The 19153-nt window shown below is 38.3% G+C and overlaps 1 protein-coding gene across 1 annotated transcript; it reads right to left on the reverse strand.

Annotated features, from left to right (window-relative positions):
• Positions 1-580: 580 nt before the first annotated feature.
• pkp3a (plakophilin 3a) lies at positions 581-17323 on the reverse strand. The gene is made up of 13 exons (XM_066669641.1): positions 16952-17323; positions 13767-13861; positions 11876-12732; positions 9744-9867; positions 9402-9606; positions 7737-7911; positions 7058-7175; positions 6393-6557; positions 5873-6055; positions 5495-5648; positions 4286-4481; positions 4088-4175; positions 581-2181 (listed from the first exon to the last, which is right to left on the reverse strand). The coding sequence occupies exons 1-13, from the start codon at positions 17172-17174 to the stop codon at positions 2140-2142; spliced, it is 2625 nt and encodes an 874-aa protein (XP_066525738.1). The 5' UTR covers positions 17175-17323; the 3' UTR covers positions 581-2139.
• Between the last annotated feature and the right edge of the window lie 1830 nt (positions 17324-19153).

Raw genomic sequence — 19153 nt, forward strand, 5'->3', positions numbered from 1 at the left:
TTTCTACCTACAGAGGGCAGCAAAGCAAAAGTGAGTTCAAAGCTACATATTGTAATGTATGCTAGATTAAAATAATCTGTTACATGTGAAAGCACGCAGTTTTAAAAAGGTATCTGTCGACAATCTTTGCAGGCTGTATTGATAAATCTTTACTCATTTTTCATTTACAACAAATTTGTGGACGACTGTTGGACCGTGACAGCAATAATGTGTCTGTTTGAGACTGAAAATATGTACCCTACAATTTAGTGAAAGGCACACAGATGTGCTACCCTCTGGCCATAGGTAGAGCAATGCAGAATTACAAGTATTAACAAAAAAATGGGTCAGTTTGATTACCCATTGTTGTATGCAGTATGTCCTCTAGCCTCGCGTTTGCCATTGGGGAAAGTTTGGGAAGGTCATGTCTGAGCAGAGAGAAAGTATTTAAAAAAGGCTGCGCAATGAGTCACACACAGCAGGGCATGAAGTGGGGAGTGAGGGATAATGATAGGCTTCTTTATCAAGAGAAAACTTTCAGCCACTCCTTACCTGTGCACGTCTGTTTTTGTTTAAATAGACCATAACATAGGTGATTTAAAACGTCCCTTTATTTGCTTTAACATGGCATTTAACATATGACACTTTGTACAGTAAGAAGTAATGCAGACAGAGAGGGGTAATGATGGCACTTGCTGAAGAATTTGATAAAACAGGCAGTTTGTCTCTTACTCAGCAGAGCATATTGTCACTGTCCAAAAAAAAAATAAAAAATAAAAAAACCCTACCAAAAATTAGCAATAATTCTGATTAATTCGAATTAATTTTGGAGCAACTGTATTGGTTCATACATCATGACTTTTTTAACACAATGTAAATGTAAAGGACAGCTGCCATGTTCAAATATAAGAAGTAAAAAAAAATAATACAGAAAAGTGTTTTCTTTATTTTTTTGGACAGCTACAATATGTATAATTATAATGAACACAATATTATGCATAAAATGTTTAGTTATTGCATATACAAAGTTAAATGTACAAACCTACACCAATTTGAATCAACCAAACCTTATGATAAAAACAGTGCATATAAAACATTGTGAAAAAGCTTTGGACAAGTTATCCCATTTAATGCACCTTGTACAGTCATATGGTCTAAAGTCTTACTCAGAAATGTAAGAAATACATGTGATGGGGAGGCAATTTGGCAAGACATCTTATGTATTCTTATATATCTAATGTAAAAATAATTACATACTGTTGGTCTAAGAGTTTGCAGTGCTTTCCAGTGCACCACTGAGAAACCTTTACAATCAAATTAACATAAGGACTATTACCTTATCTATGTATAATACAGTGCTATGAAAATAGTTAAAGCTAGAACTCTGAAAGGCACTGGAGCAGAATTTACACAAGCTGGTAAAATTAATCTGCAATTTTACAAATAAGGTACACAAATCAATCACAAAATCAAAGTTATTAAGTAAAATTAGGCAATGCAAGTTTCTGCTTAGATTATTGAAGGCTGATAAGAATACATCAGAAATATGGTAGGCACTTTAATAGAATCAAACATGCATTTTATTTTTTATACCCTTCTAATCTATGTGCAATATATGTAATACACTATTTCTAACACAGTTCTAACATACATCCCACGGCCCACTTATCTAAACATCATCGCTTCTGAAGTTCTAAAAAACATTGTCATTTTAAACTTTACAATCCAGAAATACACAAACACTGAACTGACAGGTGACCCAGTGTCCGTCATTGGAAACAGTGTTTTATAGAGTGAGTCCAGCCAAAAATCCAGTCTCCATGCTGCTGTGTCGCTATCATTACTGTGCCAAAATCCAATAAGAAAATAAAAACTGAGGTCAAGAGGAGTTTCAAGGTGCAACATCCATCAGTAAAGTCAAGTATTGTCTGATGGTTTGTTTAACTCCATTGTTAGATTTGATATGTGCTGTTTCAATATTCGAGATCCGGTTGTGCTGAGCCAGCCATGGTGGAACACACACATGCACAAACACAGCCGAAGAGCATACAGACAGCTATGAAATGTCCAACTCCACACTCTTCTTTTTAATCATGTCAGTCCTTACTTACAAAATTGTCCACATGCACGTCCCTACATTCTCCCAGCATTCGGCCTTGTTCAGATGACTGTGTCTGTAAATTCTTCTTTCTGGTATCCTTTCTAAAAAGCACAAAAGTGAAATGACCCATGAGCAAAGGCAAACAGTAATCAGGGAATGCAAATGTGGAGAACTCAACCACGATAACATTGTTTCAGGATGATCATATGACTGTGATTAAACATTCTCTGAATGCTAATTAAAAATATCCAAGCACAAGCCTGAAAAGCCACAGAAACCCTTCCGCTGTGTTATGGAGACAGTAAGATTCAAACAGTAAAATCAAAAGAGAGGATTAAATCAGTGTGTAAATGTGGTTAGAACTATCCTAGCAACTGCAAATCATTTGCATTTTTTTACGTGTTAACAAAGGCAGGTTTGTGAAATGGAGGCATACTGTGGTGTGTTGGGACACGCTCATGAGGAAATCACCTGACAAGTTAAGTGTGTGGCTCCACCTCCACCTGCCCTGACAGAACCATATGCATCTAGGTGTATGTGTATGTGGTGTGTGAGCATGTTTGTGTGAGTGAGTGTGTTTGTATGTGTGTGTTTCTATGTGTGTATGTCCTTTTTCAAACTAGTCAGTTTTATAGCTGGAAAATAGCTGCAGGGCAGGGTGGAGAACATGGCTTAAAGATGATGTACTATAACCCCAGGCTCATAGTCCCTCAGCAAACACATTAACACACAGTATTTAAAGGAGGAGCTTTCTGAGTTGACAGTTACACTCGGATAGTTTGTTTTCAAAATGATTCCTTAATGTCCAATGACAAGCAAGTTTTTAGTATTCCAACCCAATTCTACGAAAGAAACTTAAGAGGATTTGGAAGAAAAAAAAAAAAAATAGAAAAAAAGAAAAAAACTAGGGAACTCCCCCATTTCCACCCACTGTTTGAACATGCACCAGGGTTTCTGTTAAAAATACAAAAGACGCTCATAGTGTTGTTTAACCAGTTTTTAAGGATCATACTGGAAAATAAAAATGTGAAGCACTGAATTTACTTGATTCAAAATTACACAGCATATTTCACATATAAAAATATATAAATAAATATAAACGCAAAAACAAGTAACCTGAAAGTTATTCTGAAACAAATATGTCCAAAACACGATTTTTAACAGTAGACACCGGTTTATTACTGCTTGCATGGCTTGTGTAATCTCCATAGAAAAACACAAAATGAAATGAGAGGCAAGCAGAAGAGCTTAAGGTCAATGTATCCAATGTCAAATGTAGTCAAGAAGGGTATTAAGCCACTCAGCATTGGGCAGTGGAGCAGTGGAACTGTGTTTTCTTGAGTGACAAACATATCATCATCCAACATCAGTAAGTGACGACAAACAACCTACTGATACGTTTCATTTCTGAGGACATTTTGGACAAGCAGGAGTCTTTTGACATTTGTCATTTAGTGTATATTAATCTTCCATGTTTTTTCTTCACTTTAAAAATGAAAAAAAAATCTCAACTCTATTCAAACCAATTCAGTTAACAAAGAACACAAAGCATAATCTCATGGTACTTTTCCATTGTATGGCACCTACTTAGCTTGGCTCGCGTCTACTCTGCTCTGACTCACAAAATACGTCAGGGTTTTGAAGCAGCACAAAGGCTCATTGGATTGGTGGATGACATAAGACTCCAGTGAGAGCTGGAAGGAGCAATAAGGAACAGAAAAACACCACTGCTCTGTCTGAGCTAAGGCACATAGTTGAGTTCAGTCCCAGAACATAAAAGCAATACGTGAATACATGAGTGACCAGTGCTCAACATCACCACTTCTCTTGTGGTTTATAGCCCTTGGCTTCTGTTAGAGATAGTGCTTTTTATGAAGTCACAGGCTTCGTTTGAGGGGAGCTGTGCTAGTGGGACTTTGGTTCAAAAAAAGGTTGCTTGTCTGATATTTCACTCGCTAACTAGGGGATGGCTAAATAAATGAATCTGACAGATCAGAGAGATGTTACCTTTTTGTATTCTTTGTGTAGTTTCTTATACTGGAACATGTTGCAGAGGACTGTTGCTGCTGCCTTGGATGCCTTCACTTTCCATGGACTGAAGAGAAGAGGACCACGTTAGTAAATTCCTTGTGAATATTGTGGACAGAATGTTAATGTTCATTAGATTACTTTCTACAAGAAATCAGAGAATCTTTTGGCTCTTACTCATTATTGTGAGAGTTCTTGATGCCGACAAGTTTGGTCAGACCATCAAAGTAGGTAATGTCCCGTGCTGCCAGCTCACTGCAGATTACCAGGTTGTTAAGGGCACCGCAGATGTTTATAACAGATTCAGGGCCAGGTTCCTTCTGGAGGCCATCCACTGGCAGTTTTTCCACCAGGTTATTTACCACTTTAGTGGCTAAATGAAGACAGAGAGGAGATAGTGTCAGTTGACAGTTAAATGTACTGGATATCAGTGCTGTAACATCATGACTTTTGTCTAATAATGAAAGCTTAAAAGTAATACATTTTTTTAATTGAAACTTGTTCATAGTTTGTTAATTCATAAAACTTTGCAGAGTTATTAACTGATTTATTATCTATGAGGAAATGATATACAAACGATCCTTCTTGTTAGTGCTTCTGCTTCCCCTCTTCAAAATTTTGGAGGTTGATAAAATGTACATCAACCAAACATAACAATATTACCACCTCTTTGTTTCTACACTCACTGTCCATTCTCTCAGCTCCACTGTCATCAGGAGTGACACTGGCGTGGTGGTGGTGTGTAAGTGTGTGATGTGCTGGTATGAGTGGATCAGGCACAGCAGTGCTGTGGTGGACCAATGAGGTAGGTGTGTCTAACAGAGTAGACAGTGAGTTGAAACTGTTTTAAAACTCCAGCAGCACTGCTCTGCCTGATCCGCTCCTACCAGCACAACACACACAAACACACCCCCACTATGTCAATGTCACTGCAGCACTGAGAATGATCCACCACCCAAATCATAGCTGCTCTGTGGTGGTCCTGACCATTGAAGGACAGGGTGAAAAGGGGAAAATAAAACATACAAAGCAACAAATGGACGACAGTCTGTAATTGTAGAATTGTAGAAGTGCTCCTGTACGGTCAGTAGAACTCGGTGAGTGTAGAAACGAGGTGGTCATAAAGTTATGATCGATCGGTGTATCTTAACTGTACTATAATATTAAAAATAAGTGAACACAAAAAGAGGCTGTAATTACACATTTAGCAAAATGCTATCAGACACTATAAATCCAGTGATACTATTTCACACACTACACAAAATCCAATTAAAGACTCCCATTAAAGACAGTACCCTCAGAAAAGCACTTTGATGTATGTGAGATAATGAAAGACTTTTTTTTTTTTTTTTCATTTCGCTTGCTCCTAAAAGAAAGTGATCTCACCCATGTCATTCTTGTCTTTGGCGTGGCGAGACAGGTTCCTGAGGAAGCCAGTGATTGATTTCAGTTCTGAATCATTAGTTGTTCTGAGTCGATCTAGAACCACAGGCAACATGCGCTCCTGTTCTAAGGCAATGCGGCTCAGGATGGATGCCCACTGTGTGTGTGTGAAAAAAAGGAGTGATCAGAAATTAACAATGAAATATGAATCCAAAATTCATGTTAATATTCACATTTAACATATGATTAACACATGCTATAGGGTTTTTTTACTTTGTAACAATCACTTTAAATTTTTACTTTATTGAACAAGTGGTGTCTGTAATGTGTCCTGTTTGTTTATATATATATATATATATAGATATATGAACTAAAAGGTACCCGCTTATCTCCAGCTGTAATGTTCTGCAGGGCTCCAGCAGCAGCCTCTCTGGTGTTGGGATTGAGTTCACAGCGCTGCAGGACACGGTTATACAGCCCTAGAATTTGAGGGTGCCACAGCCACTCCATGCCCTTCGGTGCACGAGACACCTCACTAAACGTATGCAGATCCTTATCCTGCCTCTGAGCACCAGGAAAGAGAAATTTGTGAAATCTGCATTAAAACCCTCCAAACTTTCATATGATTTATTTCATAACAATGTTCTTAATATAAATATAAAATTACTTTTGTAACAAAATTACTCATATATAAAATTTTGCCATTGTACAATTACGATACAGAACAGTGATGCATTCAGAATTTAACTGTTATCCAACTAGTTCAAGTAATTGAATTCATAAACTCAATTTTAGCAGAGTAATGTTTAGTACAAGCCAAAAACTGAACAATGAAAAGTCAAATAACGAAAGGTTGAATCTGGTGAAGTAGTTATGGTCAATAAGAGAAGGAGGTTCTTACATCTTTAGCTTTTCTGCTCTGAGGAGTGAAACAGCCAATTGGTTCTCCACGAGATGAGGCCTGAGCTCGAGTGGGACCGTCCAAACGCATGGAGACTGAGGGAGGAATCTCATTGTACAGCTGAAAAGACAGGTTCCTCAAAACACACATACAATTCTCCACTCCCTGACACACACAAACACACAGAGAAAGAGCAAGAGAGACAGAGAGAGTTAATATTTATTCCCACTTTGGTGTTGGATTAACACATTGTACTCCATATTCCCCATGACTCTACATACATGGTCATACTTTTTTCCCCAAAGTTTGATGGTAGGTTTTATGAACCATGAAAAGTTCTCATTAATTTTTACGTGACCACTTTCTACCCTCTTTAAACTAAGTAAAGACAGATCTGATTGGCTTCCTTATATTGTGCTGAATTTGAAAAGCAGTCTTGGCTGAAAAACTAAAGCCAAATGTGTGTAAACACAATATTCTCATGAATTCACAAAAATAACTTAAACAGTCTGCTTTGACCGTTTAAAATTATTAACTGTACAGTATGTGGAGTACATATTATATATTTACAATATTTACATATTAAATCAAAGACATGTTATGCTATTACAGAACAATAAATCGTAACAAAAAATATGTTTATATTAAATGTATGTAGAGCGGACCTTGTCATCGGCGTTGTTTTCTTCTAGAGACTTCTCAATGTAGCCCACCAGAGCGTCCACCAGACCAGGAGTTTCCCTCATCTTCTCACGGGTTCTGTCATTTATTGAGCTAAGATTCCTGTAGGGGAACAGGATAGAAGGATTGGAAAACTGTTTGTGAGTCATTTTTAAAGAGAAAAAAAACAGTTAATCTTCAATATCAAAAACAAAGAAAAGGTCCTGAATCTTTCATAGATTCATCAACATTTTTGTAATCTATAAGACCCAGTAATATTTACAACAAAAGTGTTTTAAAACATATCAGTAGAATAAATACAAGTCAGCATCAGTGCTTGTTTCAAAGGAGCACTCGATACCTTGTGTACTGCTAACAAAATCAGAGAATTAGAGTTTGTTTTTTGATATCTCCAGCCATTAAATAGAAACCACTACTGACTGTACTATAGTAGAATTTGAAACCTCAGTAATTTTACTTCCCAGATAAATATTGCTGCAATAAGGTTTAAGCATAAACACACAGACAGGAATGGAGACGGGGGAGGAATTTGGGAGGTTGAGAAGAAGACCTGGTTAAACATTGGAAAGATTAGGCCTACATGTACTTCTATAATACTGCAGGATTTGACAGAACAAGATGGATTAGCATTTTTTTTGTATATGTGGGAGGGCAAGAAAGCACCTGAGGCAACCAGTAGTGTTGAAGAAGATATCAGACTCTGAGGAATTGAACGCAAGTATCTCTTTGTCTCCAGTGCCCGAGAGAGGGATCAGTACATCCTCAGTCAGCCTAGGAAGAATCTCCTTCGCCAGCTTCTCTTTTAGATTATCCTTAGAGGAGAGATTCCACAGAATTCCTACAGTGAGGAATAATAAATGTTAAACTTAAGATGTTTGTAAAGAAGCGTGATACAAATCTACATTAAAAGTAATTACAAAAGCTACTATTGCAAATAAATTGATTGGGAAATTATCAGCATTTTTGCAAATAAGAGTGATATGATAAATGGAAATTAATAGGTAAAAACAATTTATCAATACATCTCTGATTTGTGTTAAAGCGTGAATACCTATCACCGTCACTCCTCATAACTTTACATTTTTTTAAGGGTTCTTTGGACATTTTTTTATCATACGCAATCATCCATCTTACGCACAGAGGACTAAAGACTAAGCATTGACACATCACTTGTCATAGGTCCGGAACACAAGTTCAGACAGCGCAAATGGCCAACGCCCAACGGCCCCGGAGAACAAGCACACACCTGTATCAACTCATTTATCCCATAAAAGAAATCAAACTACCTTCATGCATCGTGCTAATTCAGTGACTGTTTCAGTAGCAGTGCAAGTGACACAGAGACTGAAAGCTCAAGCCTTCCAGACACACACTCACACACAATAAAAACAGACATAGATATGCAGATTGGACTATGATATCTAATCCAGTGCCTCTCCTTTGTGGATTGCACCTAATCAACAATGCACTCTTTTGTTGTGATTAAGTTTTATAATTGTTATCAGCAGTTCTATTTCACCACACCTATAATGTCAGTCCAGCCTTTGCAAACACTGCTCGGATAGCAAGTCAAGCTCAAGATCAGCTGTGTGATTGTGCTGCTTTGCGATGCAAGAAACTGAACAGTAAGGACAATACACATGTACATACCGTGGCTTACTGATTTTGTTCAGAATCTTCCTTTTAACTCCAAAGTATAATGTGTAAATACTCTTATCTTTGTTTATTTTATCTACATTATATTGTCCCTGTGAATTAAACAGGCTGTTTTTTAGACTTTTAGACTGATTTACAGAAATGAGCTCAACTCTGACGAAGCCTGAAACACCTGGCCTGAATAACGTCATCATGAATGGCTATCTGGTGTAGTGATGCAGTGATTTGATTTTTTTTTATATCACAAATACGAGGTTCACAGTGTTTCCATACAAAATGTAATTCTTTCATTTCAAAAAAGTAACAAAGTGAAATTCGTTTATTTATGATATTGAAAAGGTTTAAGCTCTATTCATAGTTCTAACTCTCATTGTTAATAGTGCATTAGTCAGGTGGTGTAGACTAGAGAAAGGAGGAGGTTCTCAGGAATATTCATTAACAACATCTAGACTGTGCAAATAGATAATATAATTTCTTTGAAATTTAAAGTACATTACAAATAAAATGTATTACTATTATTATTATTATTATCATTATTATTATTAAATAGTAGTATATATAGTAGTAGTAATATTAATTTTTAATAAATATTCATTGAATGTGGGATCCAATCGACAAAAGGGTGGACTTGCAGTGAGGAATAAGGCCACAGCTTTATACAATGGTGCTTACCAGTGATGTTCTTTCTGAGCTCCTCATCTGTATCTCTTAGGGCCTCTGTAAGCAAGGGGATTCCACCGGCCTCGATCAGGGCCAGTTTATTCGCCATGTCCTCATAGATGACATTTCTGGCTGCACCAGTGGCATAACGCTTCACTTCATCATTCTCACTGCTAAACAACTGAACCAGAGGTTTTATTCCTTTCAACTGATTCACCTGAAAGACAAACAAAAAAGAGGGACTTGTGTAATATCATTACAAGGTTCCATTCTAAAAAAATATAATCTTAGGATTATTCTGCAGAACACAGGCAGTCCATTTTTCCACTTCACAGTGATATCGGCAGATCTTACCAGTTTCTTGGCGTCAGTGCTGTGATAGCATTCATGCTGGATATAGGCAGCGCCCAGAACCTGCACTCCTACCTCAGGTGAATCCAGATAGGACACAGCAGTGGGCATGTCCAGGGCATTGATTCTGTGTGATACAAAAAGTTTATAAAATATTTATAAAATCACACAATACTGAAAAGAGATTTTGAATTAACATGATTTTTATCTCATCATTTACATTAATTACATTCTATGACAAGAGTGGTTTCTACAGGCACATTCTACATGGTAAATCTACTACTGTCTGACAATGAAAAACTGAGAGTGCAATAAATACTTTCTTTCTTTTTGTACTTTAACGTTTGCAACGTGTAAGTTGCTAACTTTTTCCCAGGGTGTGTTAAAGAGAATTGGCTTGACAGGTTTGGGTGTGTTTCACTCTTCACTTTTCACAAGCACAGGGTGGGGCCACATCAAATAACTTTTGCTGATAAAGCAGTAAGGGCAGTGAAAGTGAATTTGTAAAGTGCATGACAAACACAAAAATAACCTGTAAGACAGGTTCAAAGGTCAGTTTATGTTTTTGTTTCCTTTTTATCCATTTCCATTTCATGTCTTTTTTTTCTGTGCTTTGGTTCATCTAGAAATTTTGAAGTTTTAATTTCAAGCTGAAATACCCTGCATATTTTAACAGTCTGTTTTTCAACAGCAAGAACGAGGAAGTTTTGGCATTTGTTGGAGTATAGAAAGATTTTTTTCCCAGCAGTTAAAACTGTTACAAGCATGAAACAGTTCCTTCCATTAATACTGCATTCACTAATCACTGTTAAACACAGTGTGTAGTATAGAAATGTGTAACTACACTGCCCAATGAAAAACATCTCCATTTTTGTCAGTTTTTGTTTAATATGGCATTTCAACACGTCAGCTGTCTTTCACATTGTGTAAAAGTTTCATGAAGAATGGACTAATAGAAATTCTATTACATTAACTTTCATTGAAAGTTAAGGCTATTCCTTCAGCTGTAAAGTTGCTATTTTGGAACATTTCTATTAATCCATTCACCATGCAATGTTCACACACTGTGCAGAAATACTGTAGTAAACAAAAAATCCACAAAAATGGAGATACATGCTTTTAATTGGACAACGACAATATAGTAAAACTGTGCTCAGCAACGCCTCAAAGACTCATAAACCTGGAGTAGTTTATTTCATAGTTTTAATTCATTTTGTTGAGGAAATTGTTTTACTGGATTTGTCTGTACCGCATTTTTTAATAAAAAAAAAATAGAAAACTTCCTTGAAACTTTCCTGCAACTTACTTATCTTAATCCATTGATATATCAGACTGTACATCAAAAACAAAATGGGTTCAGCAGAAAACAGTGTTTGAGATCATGTTTGGAGCTGAATCTAGTCAATTACATTTTTTAGTATGTTTACTGATGTTAACCATGGGTAAGGATTTCACACAGGGTTGCGTGTTTGCATGTGTGTGTGTGTGTGTGTATGTGTGTGTGCGCAACACACCTGTTGCTACCAAATCAAATATTTCCAAATCCATATATTTACAATTTCACAAAAACAATCTATAACCAATTAATTAAAATATAATGATCTAAAGATGTATTCCTTCTCCTATACTGTTAACAATTTTTGGAGATGTAAGTTTTTTTCAAGGGTTTTCACAAATCTGTTTGAATATAAGATATAGTATAGAATAAAAAATATAGAATATACCAAAATACTGGATGTGCATTACGCTTGTTTGTAGTTGTTTGATATTGAATCTATTAACTACATTTTTCATTTTTGTTAAAGTTTCATGATAAACGCAGTTTTACAAATAGTCAACCTTCATTTTAAATTAATAACATTATCAAGAACATTATTATTCAGAACGCAAATCAGCAGGCAATGTGGGCAGTGGGGAGTCCAGCTAATAAGTGGATAAGGCTGTTAATAAATTGGAGAAGTTACAGATTAAAAAACAGAGGAATAATATGTATTTGTTTTCACTCTGGTTAAGTTACCGTAGATAACTGATTTCTGTTCAACAGTATTGCTTCATTTTATTCTTGTGGAAATCATGTACTCATTTGAAGTAAATTCAGTGTGGTTTCCTGTGCAGTGTTTTCTTGTATGTCTTACCCACTGAGGTTGCCCATGCTTCCAGCCATATCCATGCCATCAAACACGTCCTTGCCTTTACCCACACTCAACACACTTCTCATAGAAGCGGCGCGGGACAGTCTGCCTTGCTGCATCATGCTCAGGTTTCTGTCCATGGTGCTACCACCAATCACAAAGCCCCCTCCCCCCCCTCCTCCTCCTCCTCCTCCTTGGACACTCCCTGTGGACATAGAGTAGCGACCCTGACGCTGGGTGATTCTGCTGATGGTTCGCTGTGAGGGGCCTTTGAAGGACTGCCGGACATATGTCTCTTCATCCATGGCTCCGCCTCCTCCTCCACTGCGGGCCAGAGTGCCACTCAGGGAGCGACTCATGATAGGGAGCGTCATAGAGTTTGGCACAGCCCCCCCCACAGAGCTGAAGCCATTGCTGGTGGTGGAGTATAAGGTCTGTCGAGGGTATGTGGACGCGTAGCCATTACTCATAGCGTAGGTTGTGTCCTGATGCGAGTAGTTGGCTTCATTATCTGACACCAGGCTGCCCTCACTGCCACCACCATCTTGAGTCATCCACGTGGCCATGGCAACCTGCTGCTGCTGCTGCGGGGGCAAAGACTGCATGCGCAAGGAGCGCAGAGACATTGTCTCTGGGTCAGGGCCTGGAGGACGACTCATGGTCCGAGTTACTGTAGCGTACTGCTGGCGGTGAGACTGGCCACCCTGGTAACCACCACCTCCCATGGTCATCCTTGTACTGTCGTCATGGCTATACATCATTCCCCCACTGTTTCCTCTGCTCATCTGGGCCCTGGGGCCAAAATCCACAGCCGAGCGAGACGAGTAGCCGCTGCTGGAGTGTGTGGACATACGCTGGGCCTAGTCAAGAGTTGAAGAGTGTTAGAACAGTGACACTGATAATAAATGAAATATTAGTTATTAAATATTATTTATTTCTTAATTTATATATAAAAATTGTTTCAAAGACTACCAACCCATATTAAAATAATAATAATAATAATAAGGGCATAAAATTAAAATACAGCACAGATAGTGTATCAAAACTTCAATGTCTATCGGTGGATCTCTCCTTTGGCAACCCTTTACAATCAACCAACTGTGCAAAAAAACAAACCCCAACCCCAGTAATTTTATTACAATTCATGCTTGGTGTCAGACTCAGCATAATGTTTTATATGTAATTGTACTGTTGTGACATAGTGGTTATAATATTGAAATTAAGGAGCGTGAAAAAGGAGTCATGCTATGGATGCTCAGGTTACTGCATTGTTTGTAATTTTTGTTTTAAGTATTTTTAAGTATTTTTCCAATCTGCAGTGCTGGAACAAATAGGAACTGAATATAGGAACCTCACCAATGGCAAAAATATCAAAGTTAAATATATGTTGCCCTTCTAGTTTTCATGAAAATGACAAATGACAGCCACTCTGAACATGGCCTATTTTATTTACAAGCCTCATGCTTATTAACTACAGAATAAGCTTTGGCATTAAAGAATTATTAATATATGTCATAAATAATGTTACAAAAACAGAGGTAGCATTTAATAAACAGATCATTATTGAATGGCTTTTACAGGAATATGCTGCTATGTCAGTTTGCTTCAAGTTTTTGTGGACTTGTGAAATATCACAATTGATCTACACCCAATCACTCCTCACACACTGACAACCTCGAGCTCATAAATATCTAGACTCTCTCTCTCACACACACACACACTCACAAACTTCTCAAAGATACTATGAACTATTTCTCAATCTAGGGAGGGGCTGGTTCATAGATCATTTCTATCATTACACATCTAAGCCTAATCATAATTTTACCATAAAACCTGGCAAAAACAAAGGCAGAATATAATCAATGTTGTAAAGTAAAAAAGATTCACTTCTTACCGTCATTGGTCTGCTGGCATTGTACATGTAGGACTTTGAACTGAAGCCGGGATTGTAGGTCTGGTACTTTGTCATTGTTGAAGAACCTCCGTACTCTGCAAGACAAAAGAACACATTCGTTTCCGTATTGAAACTATGAATTTTCCAATGGTGTACACATATTGATAAACAAACTTCCATATACTGGAAGTCAACTGGTAAATTGTCTTTACTTAACTTCTCCATTATCCTAAATATGATTAATCTTGTCTTGAAAAAATTATTAACATGTTCCACTGTAGTCGTGGATGTAGTTTTCCACTGACAAACAAGAGCTTGATGTTACTGTGGCCATGCATTCATCTTGACCTCAGCAGGCTTCATCACTGGTGTGATTTTAATTGGACGCTGAGGTTGGCAGACCTCTGCACTGAACCAGATCTGTTCAAGCATTCCCACAGAAGCTACTGCAGGTTTTCACATGCAAGTGCTATGTCTAGAATCTCAAGAGAGTATTAGGTGCTTTGTTCAGCTGCCATGAAACATGAATGTACGGTAGAGCTGGAGAGATTACACTAAAGATAAAAATAAATAAATAAATATATAAATAAAAAGATCAAGACTGATGCTTTGCTTTAGTAAACAAACTGTGAACTGTTAAAAGATTGCCAAGAACACCCTAGGACCAACTCTTAGCAAAGTGTTGTTCAAATGATTTACTGCAGTTGCAGATTTGCAGGTGCTGTGTGTAAGAATTTGTTAATTTAACTAACCATCTTACAAATTAAAAAAAGAGCTCAAGTGAAAATGGCTACACTTCCGAGCTCTGAAAAAAACATATTGAATTTACATGATGTTTTCTCAGCGATAATTTGCCTGCTTGTCTACACATGCTTACTGCTTATGATTCTCTTGCAAAGTTAACCATTCCAGTATTAGTGTGAAACAGCCATAATTTCAATGTTAAACAAAATGTCTGCGCACAGAGGGTCTCATCAGTCAGTCTATGCGCATGTATGTGTGTTTTTAGTTGGGTGAGGCACAGGCTTGGTTATTAATAACAAAGTGACAGACAGGAGCCGAGGGGAAAGGGACAGAAAACCGGTTTGATGACTCTGAACTACTCCTCCTTTCCCTGCCCAAAACACGCAGAAACAAAAAACGCCCAATGAAAAAGTTCCACCCCTTGCCACACCTTAATTTTTCTGTACTCTTCTCATTTTAGCGCATAATTTGAGGTTATGAGCTCTTGGATGAATATAAAAGAGGCTAACTTAAGTAGAAATATTGAAATCCTGCTGCATTGATGTTCTCAATGCCATTTGCCCATTTTATATACTTCACCATTGATCTGTACAACTAAACTAAACACTGATCTCACAGCTCTTTCTCTCTCAGTTGGAACCCATTTTTGGTATTTCATCTATGTGAGACTGGTATCACCATAAGACTTCAACAAAAGTTTCAAGATGTGCTGTTTCTTAGGCTGACTATAGGGCCCAGAAATGCAAGGCTGTTCTGACTTGTCAATCTGAGCTCAAGAAGCATGCAGGTCACAGGTTCATGGCTGCTAAGACTAGAGGTTTAACCCTTGAATAGTTGCAGCATTTCATAACTGCAGGAATTTCACAGTGAACCATCTATACCATCCTGAAATACTATTCACACAATGTTAACTATGTTAGAGCTGAGTGGAATTTTATGTTGCTTACTAACACAGAGTATGGTGCACACCATATTTGAAAGTTTAGAGCATCTGACCTTGTGGTTATTTAGTAATATTAAGGTTATAAAAACATTATTCCCAAAAAAATAGAAATGCAATATTATATTATTCTGTAATTAATTATTCAACTCTTATATGTAGCATTTTTAGTAAGTATCAACTAAAAATAAAGCAAAAAATAAAGTGTTAGTTCAGTTTACTGGGCAATATTTTATCATTTAAATGCATGAAAACAAAAGGTTTCTGTCCATATCCATTGCCAAGATTGGACAGGTAAGCAGGGCTACTAAAAATGGATATGGCTTGTTGTTAATTGAAAGGGGAACTGGGGTAGGCTGATACAACAAAAATGAAAATTTAACTGTTTATATTATTTGACCAATAATTAAATAAGTGATAAGTATCAAACAGCCCAATTCTATATTAAAGAAAGCTGTATTCATTCTTCAAAGTAGCACTCCTTTACATTAGAATTGCCCCAGGAATAGTCATTTATAATGGTAAGGAAGGTCTTCTCTATTGTGCTTCGCTAAGCACTTTGTTCACCTCTCTCACACAGTAGTTTGTGTGGGTCGGGTCCTTTGAGAGTTGACAAAGAGCGGTAACCCAATCGCACATATAGAGAGATTTCACTAACATTCTCTCTCACACTCACTAGTCTGAAAACACCTAAGGGTACAGGAGAACTGTGCCGGTTGCAACCTGTTAAACATTAAATTGTGAAGTGATTGGGTATGTCTGTGCAAGGCCAACATTTCACACAGAAGGGTTTTCTCTCTAATTGAGGGTGTGACTGATATTTTCTGTTCATCTTGTACCTTGACGTGGACAGAAGACAAGCACAAAGTTACAATTTCAGAGTATTTTCATATATTATCTCATGCTGACACCTTCTCATAAACAAGACTACATGGAAGACATTTTGATAGACAAGACCATAAAAAACCCAAAAGATATCCTTTAATCAAACAACAAATAAGCTGGAAAGATTGTAAACATCACTGGAGGCCTGCGGTTAAAATAGCAAAGCATTTACTTCATACATAGCATTTCTGCTGCTACAGCACTGTTCATTTTCATCAAAATGCAGCGGCTGTGACATACCACAAACTGAAAAACAAGCCTTAGACATTCGTGTCAACAAATTCCATACCAGCCACAGAATATAAATCTGAGCAAGCACTGGCTGAATAACAAGGAAAAAAACTCATCATCTCAACTTCGAAAGGTTTCTTCACAGAAATAGCGTTAGCAAAGTAACTACGCTGAGAGGCTGTAAAGACGGAAGCAGGCAGACACCACACACTTTATCAGACCCCCACACAGAATAAGACCACTGCAAAGGAAATTGTGAGCCGGGTGCCTCGAATACGGACTATACTGAGCAGTAAAGAGAAAGTTGGACAGACACTTTACATACTATCATAAGTTCTCTGGAACCACATATCGGCAGGGTTTAAATATGAACACACGCACAGACCTGAGCTCGCGTACTGCTGCGTTGCGCCGTTCTGGCGCGTGATGGTGTTGGATTTCTCCGCGAGCCTGAGCGCAACCTGCGCCTGCACTCGCTTGGCTCGGGCTGCCGCATCCGTGGAGACGCTGCCGTGGCTCAGATGAGACTCGGGCGGCACTGCGTAGGTGCTCACTGTCGAGTTGGGCTGAAGAGCCGAGTAGAAGAGGCCCTCGGACGCCGTGCTCATTGCCACAGCTTCGGTCAGCCTCAAAACACAAGGAAACGGGACGCGCGCGCTCTGAACGGACGCGCTCCGGACACTAGATCAGGGAGGCTAATGGCGACGGCCGCGGAGAAAGCAGATTTCCTGTGTGAGTTCACGGTTTGAGTCTACCTGTCTCTCAGGTGGCGCCTCGGGCGGGGAAGGCGGGGCCTGTGTGATTCATCGCCGGTTACCTGAGCAGAGTGAGATCATTAAAGGGAACCAGACGGATTTCTGCCTGTGACTTTAGGTAGATAAACAATGATAGCGTGTCATCACAGTCCAGACTCAAACTTCCTTTATTGTAGCTTTGGAATAAACACAATAGCGTACTTATAACCGCTTTAGAGCACATCGGACTTTGTAGTCAATGGTGAGTAACCTAACACCATCGCCAGTTAAAGTGATACATCAATAAAATAACTCAGGTAGAGGTGAAAGCCAATTTGATAGCGACTGAATAGAGATTTAGTGAAAAAAAGATAATATGGAGCACTCGAGACGTGAAATCACTTTACAACAGCAGGTCTTCTTAGTACATCCAGGGTACATCAGGGTATAAAGTCTGAGACTATTAGGCTCTATATTTTGGAGTGTGTAACAGGGTTTTCCTCCACTGTGAAACAGGCAGGGTGTGGGGAGGTGAAAGTTATTTAAATACAAGGCTGTCTCAGCTCTAGGGATTATTCATTCATTCATTATCTGTAAGCACTTATCAAGTTCAGGGTCGCGGTGGGTCCAGAGCCTACCTGGAATCATTGGGTGCAAGGCGGGAATACACCCTGGAGGGGGCGCCAGTCCTTCACAGGGCAACACAGACACACACACACATTCACTCACACACAAACATCTATGTTTTTGGACTGTGGAAAAAATTGGAGCACCCGGAGGAAACCCACGCAGACACGGGGAGAACACACCAACTCCTCACAGACAGTCCCAGAGCGGGAATCGAACCCACAACCTCCAGGTCCCAGGAGCTGTGTGACTGCGACAGCTCTAGTGATGCCATGTGAAAATATATACAAGTACATTTTGTGTGTCAATAACATGGCTTTTGGCTGCATTTGAACCAATATCAGAAAAATGGCAAAATGAGTTATAGGAGCCAAAAAAATAAAATTGATTAAATGGAAGAGTATCTATAAAGCAATCTTTTCCTCTCATCATTGCACTTTACCCAGATCTTTGATCATTCACAATCAAAACAATCTTCAAATTATATTTGTCTGTCCTACATGTAACTACGAGTAGGAAATGCACACTCACCCTGGCATATCTAAACTGTTATCATTCAAAATATTTGCACTCTATCTTGAAAGTTAAAGAGGCAAAGAGACAGAAAGGGAAACAGACAGATAAAAGGTGTGGCTACCATGCTTTGGCTGTCTCAGGTTACAGTGCTTGTTGTGGAACCTGTGCATGGAAACGGAAGTGAGAGAACATGGAGCATGCATAACTGCATCAGCCTTGTTTACTAATCCAGCTCTACTGCCATGACAACAGACACTTACTTAAGCCAACTATGGATCTTGTCATGGTCCTTTCTAAACTGTACATAATGATATTATTAGTAGTAGTAGTAGTATATAGTTAAAATTAGAATCTTATTACAAATAAAATTAACGAGTGTCATTAACTTATATCATTCTCATCATCATCTATGTAAATGTATACTTTTTTAATTTTTATTACATTACTGAAAGATATAGTAGTTTTTAATGTCTGTTTTTTAATTAAAAACATATGCTGGGTCCAGCTCAGGATCTTGCACATACTCTGACAAGTTAAATATTCATTCATTGTCTGAAATCGCTTATCCAATTCAGGGTCACGGTGGGGCCGAAGCCTACCCAGAATCACTGGGCGCAAGGCGGGAACACACCCTGGAGGGGGCGCCAGTCCTTTACAGGGCGACACACACTTACACATTCACACCTTCGGACACTTTTGAGTCACCAATC

This window comes from Hoplias malabaricus, chromosome 4 (genome assembly GCF_029633855.1).
Source record: "Hoplias malabaricus isolate fHopMal1 chromosome 4, fHopMal1.hap1, whole genome shotgun sequence".
Taxonomy (NCBI): domain Eukaryota; kingdom Metazoa; phylum Chordata; class Actinopteri; order Characiformes; family Erythrinidae; genus Hoplias; species Hoplias malabaricus.

Bases quoted from the DNA above. Each gene is read 5' to 3' on its own strand.
- pkp3a (XM_066669641.1), bottom strand. From the start codon at position 17,174: ATGAGCACGGCGTCCGAGGGCCTCTTCTACTCGGCTCTTCAGCCCAAC. The intron at 7,176-7,736 runs GTGCTTTCTTGC...GTTCCCCTACAG, and splicing joins AACACTACTGGTTGCCTCAG to GAATCTTAGCTCAATAAATG. The intron at 6,056-6,392 runs GTAAGAACCTCC...CCTGGTGCTCAG, and splicing joins AGAGCAGAAAAGCTAAAGAT to AGGCAGGATAAGGATCTGCA.